This window comes from Scleropages formosus, chromosome 8 (genome assembly GCF_900964775.1).
Source record: "Scleropages formosus chromosome 8, fSclFor1.1, whole genome shotgun sequence".
Taxonomy (NCBI): Eukaryota; Metazoa; Chordata; class Actinopteri; order Osteoglossiformes; family Osteoglossidae; genus Scleropages; species Scleropages formosus.
In genome coordinates, this window is record NC_041813.1 from 10545320 (window position 1) to 10558403 (window position 13084).

General features: G+C 47.4%; 1 protein-coding gene across 1 annotated transcript in view; it reads right to left on the reverse strand.

Moving 5' to 3' along the window:
• The window catches only part of slit1a (slit homolog 1a (Drosophila)), a 121232-nt gene that overhangs the window by 14664 nt on the left and 93484 nt on the right, over positions 1 to 13084 (reverse strand). Inside the window, exons 21-28 of the mRNA XM_018766017.2 lie at positions 6469 to 6601; positions 6138 to 6206; positions 5972 to 6043; positions 5800 to 5871; positions 3672 to 3743; positions 473 to 636; positions 223 to 347; positions 34 to 131 (exon numbers count right to left, since the gene is read on the reverse strand). Coding sequence (XP_018621533.1) covers positions 34 to 131; positions 223 to 347; positions 473 to 636; positions 3672 to 3743; positions 5800 to 5871; positions 5972 to 6043; positions 6138 to 6206; positions 6469 to 6601 — 805 coding nt within the window. The remainder of the gene's footprint in view (positions 1 to 33; positions 132 to 222; positions 348 to 472; positions 637 to 3671; positions 3744 to 5799; positions 5872 to 5971; positions 6044 to 6137; positions 6207 to 6468; positions 6602 to 13084) is intronic.

The window sequence follows — 13084 nt, forward strand, 5'->3', positions numbered from 1 at the left end:
CTGTCACTCCCAGCATGCCCTGCAAACACTAACCTAAAGACATCACTGTCCTCATTGCTTGGCTGGCAAGTGGCGCCATTGGCACAAGGATTAGAAACACAGGCATTGAGTACCTTCTCACAGTTCTTGCCCTGAAATGAAAGCAATAAAAATGCGAGATGAGCTAAACCATGACAAGAGAACAGTGCACCTCACTGACAAAGATGTAGCTTAAAGTCTCACCTTGTACCCTGTGGGACAGGTACACTTGTAGATGTCCACTGGGTCACTCTGACAGGTGCCTTGATTCTGGCAGGGGTTAGACAAACAAGGGCTGCACTTGGCCTGAATGGCAGGGTCAACACCACCTGAATACAGGAAAACCACAGACATCAGGCTGCTGAGAATATTGTGAGGTGCTCCTTTTAATCTTCTACATGTTCTGAGGAGGAGCAAGAAATGCTGGACCTCATTCAAACCCTCTAGGTCTCACCATGGCACTCAAACTTTTGGGCAGGTGTCGTCAACAGCAGTTTGCCCTCCATTGCTGGAGGCCCAATGCAGCGTGCGATGCCGGGTTCCTTGTAGCCGGTCTTCACCCAGTCAGACAACCAGCGCAGATGACAGTCGCAGTACAGTGGGTTTGCCCCAATGGCCCTGTAACATGGCATGGAGAGTCAGGAGGGAACAGAGCACAGAGCATTGGGCACACTGGCACAGAAAACCAGTTTCTGAAAAACACACAAATCCTTCGTACCACACAGAAAGCTTTAATGTTTATATTTTGCACCTGTACTAACTTTCCAGTGCTGGTATTAGAATCATGCAAAATTTTTGCATGCATACAGTCAACCCCCTAGATATGCTCATTCAAGTTAGGAGAATTGGACTTTACAAGCATTTCATTTAATACCCTCCAGTTTAGGAGGCTTTGTGTTCTTGCTGACCACATTTTAATTTCATGCACCTCCTGACAACTGAGCAATGTACAACATTCAGATCTATTCATTTAGCATTTCTCCAAAGTGAAATACAATTATTATGTACTATTTAGCAAAATATAACTAGTATTTAGCAGAGATCTTTATCCAAGGTAACTTACAGTGTTACACTGCAGTTAACTTCCTGCAGTACATTCATCCATCTATACGGCATTGTAACAGTCACACACACATTATGGACTATGCAGAATCACTATTTAACCTGAAAGACACCCTTTGGACTGTAGGAGGAAACATATGGTAACACAGGAAAACACAGGGAGGGGGATTTACAGTATTTGTTTTTGTATACTGGATTTTTTTTTAAAAATTTGTAATTAAAATGGGGGGTGTGGTGGCACAGTGGGTCCCGCTCTCAAGCAGGTCTGGGGTTCGAGTCCTGCTTGGGGTGCTTTGCAACGGACTGGTGTCCCATCCTGGGCGTGTCTCCTCACCCCTCCAGCCTTGCGCCCTGTGTTGCTGGGTTAGGCTCCGACTCATCGCGACCCAACTCGGGACAAGTGGTTTCAGACAGGGAGTGTAATTACAGTACATCCTATTTTACAAACATATCTAATGTTATATGTTAAGTTGATTATAGCATATCTTACAAGGTCTATGTGGTGACAGGGTTAGACTCAGTTTTGGGCTTTACATGTGCTGTAACACAAACACACATACACACACACACACACACACACACACTCTCATGCTCCTTGGAAATTTAAATCGCCAATTCAACTAAAACATACCTATGTTTTTGGACAGTGGGGCACACTGGGGCACCCAGAGGAAACCAACATTGCACAGAGCTGACATGACGAAAGAGCTTAACGAGCCAGGTATTTTTTCATACAGTATTGTAGAGTAATTCATGAAAGGAAAGTGCCTTGTTATCCTGTTAACTAATGTTAACTACATTTTAATTGGATTTGGTGATAGTTTGTCATAATTAGGTGTAACTTTGGGGGTCGGAGAATGCATCAAAATGTTTACCATTGAAACTGATGGCAATTACATCTTGGAGTTATTAGAATTCACTTCATGAAAGGGTTTTAAGGAAGACATTAACTTGGTAAGGTCAGGGAAACCTGCATTGTAAGCTGTAGCTCTCTTTAATGCTATTTTATGAAAATTTTTCAATGTGCTTTTTATGTTTCAAAATATAAATATCAATATATCAAAAATGTTTTATTCACAAGGAAGTGTAGTCAATGTTGTTTTCATTTGTTGTAACATTCAACTTCACCAGTAGATGTCCTTCAAATCTTCATTTTAAATTTCTTAAACATATTCTGTCAAAGGGGATGCAGTGGTGTGGTGGCGCATGGGGCTTGTCTGGGTCCTGCTCTCTAGCAGGTCTGGGGTTCAAGGCCTGTTTAGGGTGTCCTGGGATGGACTGGTGTCCCTCACTGCTGGAATAGGCTCTGTGAGCCCACTTGGGATAAGTGGTTTACATTTACTCATTTAGCAGACGCTTTTCTCCAAAGCGACCTACATCTCAGCAAAAATACAATTTGTGCACTACATTAAGAGAAAGAGACGTGGCTGCAGGCATGTGACTCTTAAGTAAATCTAATTTCTTACCTTCCACTTGATGCACCGATGTTCATCAGTTTCAGACAGTGTGTGTGTGTGTGTGTGTGTGTATGTGTGTGTGTGTGTGTGTGTTTACTTTCTTTCTTTAATGACATGCAAAACCCTTACTGTAATACTGTAACTTTTTACAAAAGGAATTCTTGGAAATCTAAAATATGCTCTTTCCCATTGACACTGATGCAGAAGACATTAAATAACTGCCTAAAACAAATATTTTTGTGAAACATCTAAGTGCCTAAGACTTTTGCACAGTGCTATATATATAAATACATACATTTGCATATTTAGCAGACACTTTTCTCCAAAGCAACTCTATATAGTGTTATCAGCCCACACACCTTATTCACCAAGATGACTTACACTGCTAGATACACTACTTACAATAGGTCACTCATCTATACATCAGTGAAACACATTCTCTCAGTCACTCACACACTATAGGTGAACCGTATATACATAAACACACACAAATGTATATATACTGGTCCTGTCCAAGTATTAAGTAAGTATTCAGTACTAGCGGTTTTATAATAAAAGTCAATGAAAGACAGACTTATTATAGAAAATCCATATTTCAGTTTACGGTTTTTGTGAACAATTCACAAGAGGGACTTTTAGAAGTCACCTACTGATAACCACTTATCCAAACTATTTCTGTAGGCCAATCTTCAGTAAACATGTGCAGTATAATAACTAAAAACATTAATATAGAACTGAAAATATGCTGAAGATCCTTAGCCACTTCAATTTTGTACTTGTTCATGTTATGAACACAGATTTGAGATGTGTCCTGTGATCAGTCCTATTTCAATACTTGGACAAACAAATGTCATCTTCCAAAACCAGTCCATTAAGTGAGACTGAGAAAAAGAATTCTCAGTCCTATAATCACCGCAGGCTGTGTGCTGATGGCCCTCCCACCTTTCATCAATACAGCCATCGATCCTGGGAAAATGGGCTCAAATAACACCTAAGCCCACAAAAGTCTGACATAAGTCGAAACGATTGCGTTCACCAGACACTCTCAGCCTGTAAGATCAATTGGGATTTTGCACTTTGCTGACTATGAAACATGACCCAGGGACCAGAATAGTGGTCTATAAGTGTACTTACAAGTGCGAGAGAGAGGCAACATCCCTGAAGATCCCATCAGGCAGCTCAGAAATGTCATTGCCATGTAGAGACCTTCATCAAAGGGAACAAAGGATGGAATTCATGATGTAACTTATCCATTAGCAGGTTACACATTTATTAAAGTGTATGTTTCAGTTGGGAGGCGTCATGGCGCAGCGGGCTTGGCCAGGGCCTACTCTCTGGTGGGTCTGCTATTCAAGTCCTGCTTGGGGTTCCTGGGTGTGTCCCCTCCAGCCTTGCGCCCTGTGTTGCCAGGTTAGGCTCCGGCTCACCGTGACCCCGCTTGGGACCGGCAGTTTCAGACAACGTGTGTGTGTGTGTTTCAGTTAAGAAATTCCAGTTTAGAAACCCTGAAAAGCTAAAAGAAAGCACTCTGAGCAGCATTTTGCTTGCTGAATATGCCTCTGATGAGGACTTGCTTGTTGCCCAGCAACATTAAGTCACTGGGATTCAAACACATGCACTATGGTTTTTTAAGAAGCAAAAAAAATGTTACAGCCTTAGTAATAGAGCAGGGATCTCATAACTCCTGCACTTTGGGCCTCAGGGGTTGTTAGCCATCCTATTACATTGCCAGTCAGGCACCAATGCAAGAGGATGGACAGAATAATATCTTACGTAGTAGGATATAACTTGCACTGGAGAAGAGCTGTTTATCTTAGACTGCAGTCTCTGGTGGGAATCACTGCACTCAGGTGCAAAAGCACCAACCCCACCCCTCTGCCACTGGAACATAGGCCAGCTGGGACAACAGTTATAGTGTAAGCAATGCACGCATTGCCACAGTCATCACTTTCTTTGTTCAAATGACCAATTAATAAATTGTTCCTTAAATAAAAATTCATGATTAACAGCAGTCATTAAATTTGTTTAAATGTTATTTCAGTTCTCTTTTCAGAAAGGTCAAAATAATTATAGTATATTTAATAAATAACAGTTTATTAGGCATTGTGAAGTTAAATGTAGTTTTTGTAATGTCATATCCTCTTCAATTGTCAGTTTTACGTGTCACAAGGTGGGTGTCCCTACAATGTTTAGTTAGACTAGTGTGTCTCAAACAACATTTATGCATACATATTGAGTACTACTGCTAACATTTTATGGTCTCCCAAATATCCAACAAATTATTACACCACAGCTAAAACTTAACCATTAACAATTTTGCTTCTCACATTAGTGGCTGTTTTAGAAACGGAGCATTAATGTTCCACCCAAAGACTTTGATATTCCATACAAAAAGTGAGGAGATCAAAGTTTCCATTATAACTCCTAATGCTAACTGCTTTCAGAAATAATTGAGTGGCCCAGACTGCCATGTGATTAGTGAGAACCTGTAAAAGTGTCATAAGGTTATGAATGAGTTATGGAGTACTATAACTTCTTCATGAAGATTAAAGTTTAGGGGAAATGTATGTCTTAATTATCATTAAAAATTCATCATAGTTTTATTATATTACCAGTAAAACATATACATGCCAAGCAAGTATGCCTGTATGGAGAGCTATGTGACACCTCCTGACATTTTTGAATATGCTGAAATGGATATGGCACTGGATACTAACAGTGTCCACCTGAGCACATACAGCTAGAGTGCTTGACCCTGCTACCTGCTGCACATAGCATTCCAACTCTGTGGCACAATGACAACGACAAACAAGGCTAATAACAACCATTTGGAATAGTTTGGAATTACTCCATCATTTCATTTAAACACTTTTTCCTTTTTCCTTGAGACACAGTACTCCAGCTACTCCTTGGACATTCCGTCATTCTAAACAGATGTGTTTCGCTCTTACGCAGCTACACATCCACCACAGCTTGGGGAACTTATAACCATGGGAACCTAGCGTGAACCAAGATAGGCACTTATGAAACTGAAACTGCACCATAATGTAATGCTGCAGATAAAACACAGTACTATAGCTACAATTACTTAGAAGGTTGCAGCAAACATTTCATTTGGAATGTATTTTAAGATGTTGGTCTCTTGTGTTCAAAACAAAGCAGGAGGATATCCATAAGTTCAGTAGGCTTGTCTGGAAGACCATTGTGTGTGGATCATACAGAAAACTGGAAGGAGAACAGGAGAGGGCAAGACAGGTCTTACAGCAGCCTCAAGGATTTTAGTCCTCCAAATGCTAGGGCGGGGATACATCGAAGGGAGTTGTAGCTGAGGATCCTGACAAAAGGACAAAGATGTATTAGGTATGGCACTTCTACTGCTTTCAGTTACACTGGCTTTCAATGAAGCTCTTTCTAGGACGTGTGATTCCACTTACAATGTGGTGAGCTGGCTCATGTTAGCAAAGGAAGTGTTGGTCAGGGAACTGATTTTGTTGTTGCTCAGGTCTCTGAAATGACAAATATGGGATGAAAACTTTCGGGGCAAATTTTTGTTTATGGACTAGTGAATTAATAAAACAACTTGACTGTCAAGGTACATACACAAGCTGAAGATATCGGAAAGTGGACAGCTCCTTTGGCACCGTACTGAAATGATTACCATCCAGGTACCTGATGAGAAATAGAAATGGGTCTATGGTGGATTGAGGCGACTGTATGCTAGTAAAGAAGCTTGAAAGGAGGAGGAGACTCAGTCCTACATGTGTGTCTGAATCATACTGTCCTAAATGTGTGTCTAGAATATCCAGAAACACTTCAGCATATTATTGAAGATCTTCTATTATCTTCTAGTACTCTTTATGTGCAGTGGTTGTCTGTGCCATTGTACATTCTGGAGCAAACTCTTGGTGTTGCAGTCTAAGGATGGACTCACAGCTCAGTGACGTTGCGGGGAATGCCCTTGGGCAGGGCTCGCAAGTGCTTGTTACTGCAACGCACCACTGTCTCCAAACAGGTGCACTCACTAGGGCACTGTGGACGTGGAACACAACTGGCCTCCTCTTGGCCTGAAACAGAAAATTCAGGGACAGAGGAAGAAATATTGGTTTCACCTCCACAAAAAAGTTCATGCTGTATTTGCATAATGAGTTACATATTCCTAAAGTTAATTCTTTTAAAATAAACTCTTAATTACCATTAATTTAAATGCAAAAATGCATATTGTGTTCTTAATCCACAAAAGGTTCACTCATTTTTCCATCCATCCATTTTCTCCTCTCAATGTGGTGGAGTAGCAGTTCTACTCTGAGTTCCTCCTGGATGGCTGAACTCCTCACCCTGTCACAGAGAGTGAGTTCAACCACCTTGCAGAGAAAACTCATTTCAACCGCTTCTATCTGCGACCTTATTCTTTCAGTCATTACCCAGAGTTCATGACCATACGTGAGGGTGGGGACGTAGACTGACCGGTAAATAGAGAGCTTTGCCTTATGAGTCAGCTACTCCTTCACCACTACAGTCAACCGCATTACTGCAGCCGCTGCTCCCAGTCTGCAGCCAATCTCACGCCCCCTTCTCTCCTCACTTGTGAATAAAACCCGAAGATAATTAAACTCCTCCACCTGGGGCAAATTCTCTCCCCTTACCTGAAGGTGGTATGCTATCATTTTCCATGATAGAACCATGGGCTCAGACTTGAAAGTGCTTATCCTCATACCAACCGCTGCACACTTAGCTGTAAACTGTTCCAGTGTGTGTGCTGGAGGCATCCAATGTGACGGTGCCAAAAGGACAACAACCTCCGCAAAAAGCAGAGACATCACCTTCCTGCCCCCACATAGAATGCCCTCGTGATCTTAGCTGCGACTTACTATCCTGTCCATGAAAGCCATAAACAGGAGTGGGGACAAGGCACAACCTTAGCAGAGTCCAACACCCACAATGAACGGGCTTAACTTAATGTCGAGTATGCAGACACAGCTCTCGCTCTGTATGTAAAGAGACTGAATGGCCCACATTAGTAGCCCTGGCACCCCATACTCCCAAAGCACCTCCCACAGAATTTCTTGGGGAAAACAGTCACAGGCCTTCTCCAAGTCCACAAAACACATATAGACTGGATTAGCGAACTCCCATGCCCCCTCAATTATCTGTGAGAGGGTAAAAAGCTGGTCCACTGTTCCATGGCCAGGATGGAATGAATCTGCATTCTTCCTCTTCAGCCTAAGCTTCAAATACTAGCCAAAGCCTCCTTTCCAGTACCCTCGTATAGACTTTCCCAGGCAGGCTGAGAAGTGCGATACCCCAATAGGTGGCACACACTCTCCGGTTCCCTTTCTTAAAGATAGGGATCAGTACCCCAGTTTGCCAATCAAAGACACTGTCCCCGAGGTCCATGCAACATTGCAGAGGCATGTCAGCCATGACAGCCCCACAACATCCAGGGCCTTAAGCAGTTCCAAGCATATCTCTTCCAACCCTGGTACTTTGCCACTGTGGAGCTTTCCCAACTACCTCAGTGACTTCCACCAGGGAACTTGACTCTGATACCCCAGAAGCCTCTGGCCTTACTCCTCTAAGGGAGTAGGAGTTCCTCAAAGTGCTCCTTCCACCTCCCGACAATGTCCTCATTTGAGGTCAGAGTTTCTCCACCTTTGCTAAGACACCTTGAGCAAAACTCCTGTGACCCCTCCTGAGCTGCCGGATGGTTCTCCAGAACTTCTTGAAGCCGACTGAAAGTCATTTTCCATAGCCTCTTCAAACTCCTCTCCTGCTCCGGATTTTACTTCTGCAACCACAGCCGCTGCCACCTTTTTTACCTGCCGGTACCTATCTGCTGAGTCAGGAGTCCCCAGAGCCAACCAGGCCCTAAAGGTTGCCTTCTTCAGCTTCTCTCACAACCAGTGTCCACCATTGGGTTCTTGAGTTGCCATTGTGACTGGCACCAACAAGCTTTTGGCTGTGCCTGGCTGCTTCCGCAATGGAGGGTTTTAACAGGGTCCATTCAGACTCCATGAAAGAACTATGCATGATGGCGCCGCGAACGGCCGCCTCGGTGTGGAGCTCCACAATTGTTTTACTGTTTTTGTTAGTTTGCCCTGTCTTTAATTATACTCCGACAATCAGTTTTACCAGGGAAGAACTGCTAAACATTCGGCAATACACACCACCCAACATTTTACCGGTTTTCGACTATTCTGACGTTTTGCTGGACATTGTAGTCGGAGGTGCAGCGGTGCTGCTCAAGCGCTCCAAGACGCTCAAGCGTGGAAAGCAAGCCGGCGCGCTAGTAAAGCTCCGAAAGCGCGGCTTTAGAACAGCACTGCCTAGTATCCATCTGGCGAACCTCCGCTCCTTACCCAACAAAATGGACGAACTTTTCCTCCTGTCCCAAAGAAACAAGGACTTTTTAAACTCTGCTGCTCTGTGTTTCACGGAAACCTGGCTGAATGAAGCCATCCCGGACAGCGCGCTACATCTGCCGGGCTTCCAGCTGTGCAGAGCGGATCGTGACGCGGAATCAGCGGGGAAATCACGTGGCGGTGGCACATTCTTCTACATCAACGAAAGGTGGTGTACAGATATAACAGCGTTGAAGAAGATGTGCTGTCCCGACCTAGAAGTGCTCTTCATCAACTGCAAGCCTTTCTACTTGCCGCGGGAGTTTTCCTCGTTCATCCTCGTAAGTGTTTACATTCCACCGCAAGCGTGCGTGAACGCAGCGCTGAAACAGCTGGGCGACCAGATCACAGACACAGAGCAACAACACCCGGACTCTGTTATAATCATTCTCGGGGACTTTAATAAAGCAAATCTCTCCCGTGAACTGCCAAAATACAGACAGCATATTACATGTCCCAGCAGAGACAGTAATATACTAGACCACTGCTACACCACAGTAAAGGATGCATATCACTCTGTTCCACGGGAAGCTTTGGGGCTCTTTGATCACTGCCATCCATCCATCTTCCTCCGCTTTTATCCGGGGCCGGGTCGCGGGGGCAGCAGTCCGAGCAGAGTCCTTCAGACTTCCCTCTCCCCGCACACCTCCTCCAGTTCCTCTGGGGGAACCCCAAGGCGTTCCCAGGCCAGCCGGGAGACATAGTCTCTCCAACGTGTCCTGGGTCTGCCCCGAGGCCTCCTCCCAGTGGGACAAGCCCGGAACACCTCCCCAGGGAGGCGTCCAGGAGGCATCCGGAACAGATGCCCGAGCCACCTCAACTGGCTCTTCTCGATGCGGAGGAGCAGCGGCTCTACTCCGAGCTCCTCCCGGGTGACTGAGCTCCTCACCCTATCCCTAAGGGTGCGCCCAGCCACTCTGCGGAGGAAACTCATTTCTGCCGCTTGTATCCGCGATCTCATTCTTTCGGTCATGATCCAGAGTTCATGACCATAAGTGAGGGTAGAAACGTAGATCGACCGGTAAATTGAGAGCTTCGCCTTACGACTCAGCTCCCTCTTCATCACAACAGACCGGTACAATGACCGCATTACTGCGGACGCCGCACCGATCCGTCTGTCAACCTGCCGCTCCATTTTTCCCTCACTCGTGAACAAGACCCCGAGATACTTAAACTCCTCCACTTGAGGGAGCAACTCCCCCCTAACCCGGAGGGGGCAATCCACCTTTTTCCGACTGAGAACCATGGCCTCGGATTTGGAGGTGCTGATTCTCATCCCCGCCGCTTCGCACTCGGCTGCAAACCTCCCCAGTGCACGCTGCAAGTCTTGACTTGATGAAGCCAACAGGACCACATCGTCCGCAAAAAGCAGAGACGAGATCTCGCGGCCACCAAAACAGACACTCTCCGTTCCCTGACTGCGCCTAGAAATTCTGTCCATAAAGATAATGAACAGAATCGGTGACAAAGGGCAGCCCTGGCGGAGTCCAACATGCACCGGGAACAGGTCTGACTTACTGCCGGCAATGCGAACCAAGCTCCTGCTCCGGTCATACAGGGAACGAACAGCCCGTAGCAACGAGCTCCGAACCCCATAATCCCAAAGTACCCCCCACAGGATGCCACGGGGGACACGGTTGAATGCCTTCTCCAGGTCCACAAACACATATGGACTGGTTGGGCAAACTCCCACGAACCCTCCAGCACCCTAGTGAGGATATAGAGCTGGTCCAGTGTTCCACGGCCAGGGCGAAAACCGCATTGCTCCTCCTGAATCCGAGGTTCGACTATCGGTCGGATTCTCCTTTCCAGTACCCTGGCATAGACTTTCCCAGGGAGGCTAAGGAGTGTGATCCCCCTGTAGTTGGAACACAATCTCCGGTCCCCCTTCTTATAAAGAGGGACCACCACCCCGGTCTGCCAGTCCAGAGGCACCGTTCCCGAACTCCACGCGATGCTGCAGAGGCGTGTCAGCCAAGACAGCCCCACAACATCCAGAGACTTGAGAAACTCGGGGCGGATCTCATCCACCCCTGGAGCCTTGCCACCGAGGAGTTTTTTGACTACCTCAGCAACTTCAGCCAGGGTAATGGACGAGTCCCCCTCCGAGTCCCCAGCCTCAGCTTCCTCTACGGAAGGCGTGTCGGAGGGATTGAGGAGATCCTCAAAGTACTCCTTCCACCGCCCGAGAACATCCTCAGCTGAGGTCAGTAGCGCAGCACTTCCACTGTAAACAGTGTTGGAGGAACACTGCTTCCCCCCTCTGAGTCGCCGGACGGTTTGCCAGAATCTCTTTGAGGCCGACCGAAAGTCTTCCTCCATGGCTTCACCGAACTCCTCCCAAGCCCGAGTTTTTGCCGCGGCGACTGCCAGAGCCGCGCTCCGTTTGGCCCGTCGGTACCTGTCAGCTGCTTCAGGAGTCCCATGAGCCAGCCAGGCCCGATAGAACTCCTTCTTCAGCTTGACGGCATCCCTTACTTCCGGTGTCCACCACCGTGTTCGGGGATTGCCGCCGCGACAGGCGCCGGAGACTTTATGGCCGCAGCTCCGAACCGCCGCCCCGACAATGGAGGCGCGGAACATAGTCCATTCAGACTCAATGTTCCTCACCTCCCTCGGGACCTGGTTGAAGCTCTGTCGGAGATAGGAGTTGAAGACCTCTCTGACAGGGGCCTCCGCCAAACGTTCCCAACAGACCCTCACTATGCGTTTGGGCCTGCCAGGTCTGTCCAGCTTTTTCCCCTGCCATCGAATCCAACTCACCACCAGGTGGTGATCAGTTGACAGCTCAGCCCCTCTCTTCACCCGAGTGTCCAAGACATATGGCCGAAGGTCAGAAGAAACGACTACAAAGTCGATCATCGACCTCCGACCTAGGGTGTCCTGGTGCCAAGTGCACTGGTGGACACCCTTATGCATGAACATGGTGTTCGTTATGGATAAACCGCGACTAGCACAGAAATCCAATAACAACTCACCGCTCGGGTTCAGATCAGGGAGGCCGTTCCTCCCAATCACGCCCCTCCAGGTATCACTGTCGCTGCCCACGTGGGCGTTAAAGTCCCCCAGTAGAACGACAGGGTCTCCAGTGGGAGCGCTTTCCAGCACGCCCCCCAGGGACTCTAAAAAGGCCGGGTACTCTACACTGCCGCTAGGCGCATAAGCACAAACGACAGTGAGAGACCGTTCCCTGACCCGAAGGCGTAGGGAGACGACCCTCTCATTCACCGGGGTAGACTCCAACACATGGCGGCTGAACTGGGGGGCTATTAATAAGCCCACACCAGCCCGCCGCCTCTCACCTTGGGCAACGCCAGAATAGTGGAGAGTCCACCCTCGATCGAGGAGAGTGGTTCCAGAACCCAAGCTGTGAGTGGAAGTGAGCCCGACTATATCTAGACGGTATCTCTCAACTTCCCGCACCAGCTCAGGCTCCTTCCCCACCAGTGAGGTGACATTCCAAGTCCCAAAAACCAGAGTTGGCGCCCGAGGTTTGGGTCGGCCAGGCACTCGGCCCCGACCACCGCCCAAATCACAATGCACCGGCCCCTTACGGTTTCTCCGGCAGGTGGTGAGCCCACCGAAGAGCGGCTCCACGTCGTGGCTTCGGGCTGAGCCCGGCCAGGCCCCGTGGGCATAGACCTGGCCACCAGGCGCTCGCATGCGAGCCCCCCCCCCAGGCCTGGCTCCAGGGTGGGGCCCCGGTGACCCCATACCGGGCGGGGTAAACGAAAGCCTTGATTTTTCCTTCATAAGGGGTTTTTGAACCGCGCTTTGTCTCGTCTGTCATCCAGGACCTGTCTGCCATGGGAGACCTTACCAGGGGCATATAGCCCCAGACAACATAGCTCCTGGACTCATTCAGGCACTCAAACCCCTCCACCACGGTAAGGTGGCGGTTCACGGAGGAGTGGCGGTTCATCTTATACCGACCTACAGGCAGAAACTGAAATCAGCTAAACCTGTAATAAGGACTGTTAAAAGATGGACTGAGGAAGCAGAGCAGGACTTACAAGCCTGCTTCGAGTGCACCGATTGGAGTGTTTTTGAGGCTGCTGCTACCAATCTGGATGAGCTAACAGACTCTGTAACATCATATATCAGTTTCTGTGAGGATATGTGCATCCCTACCAGGACTCATTTAACATA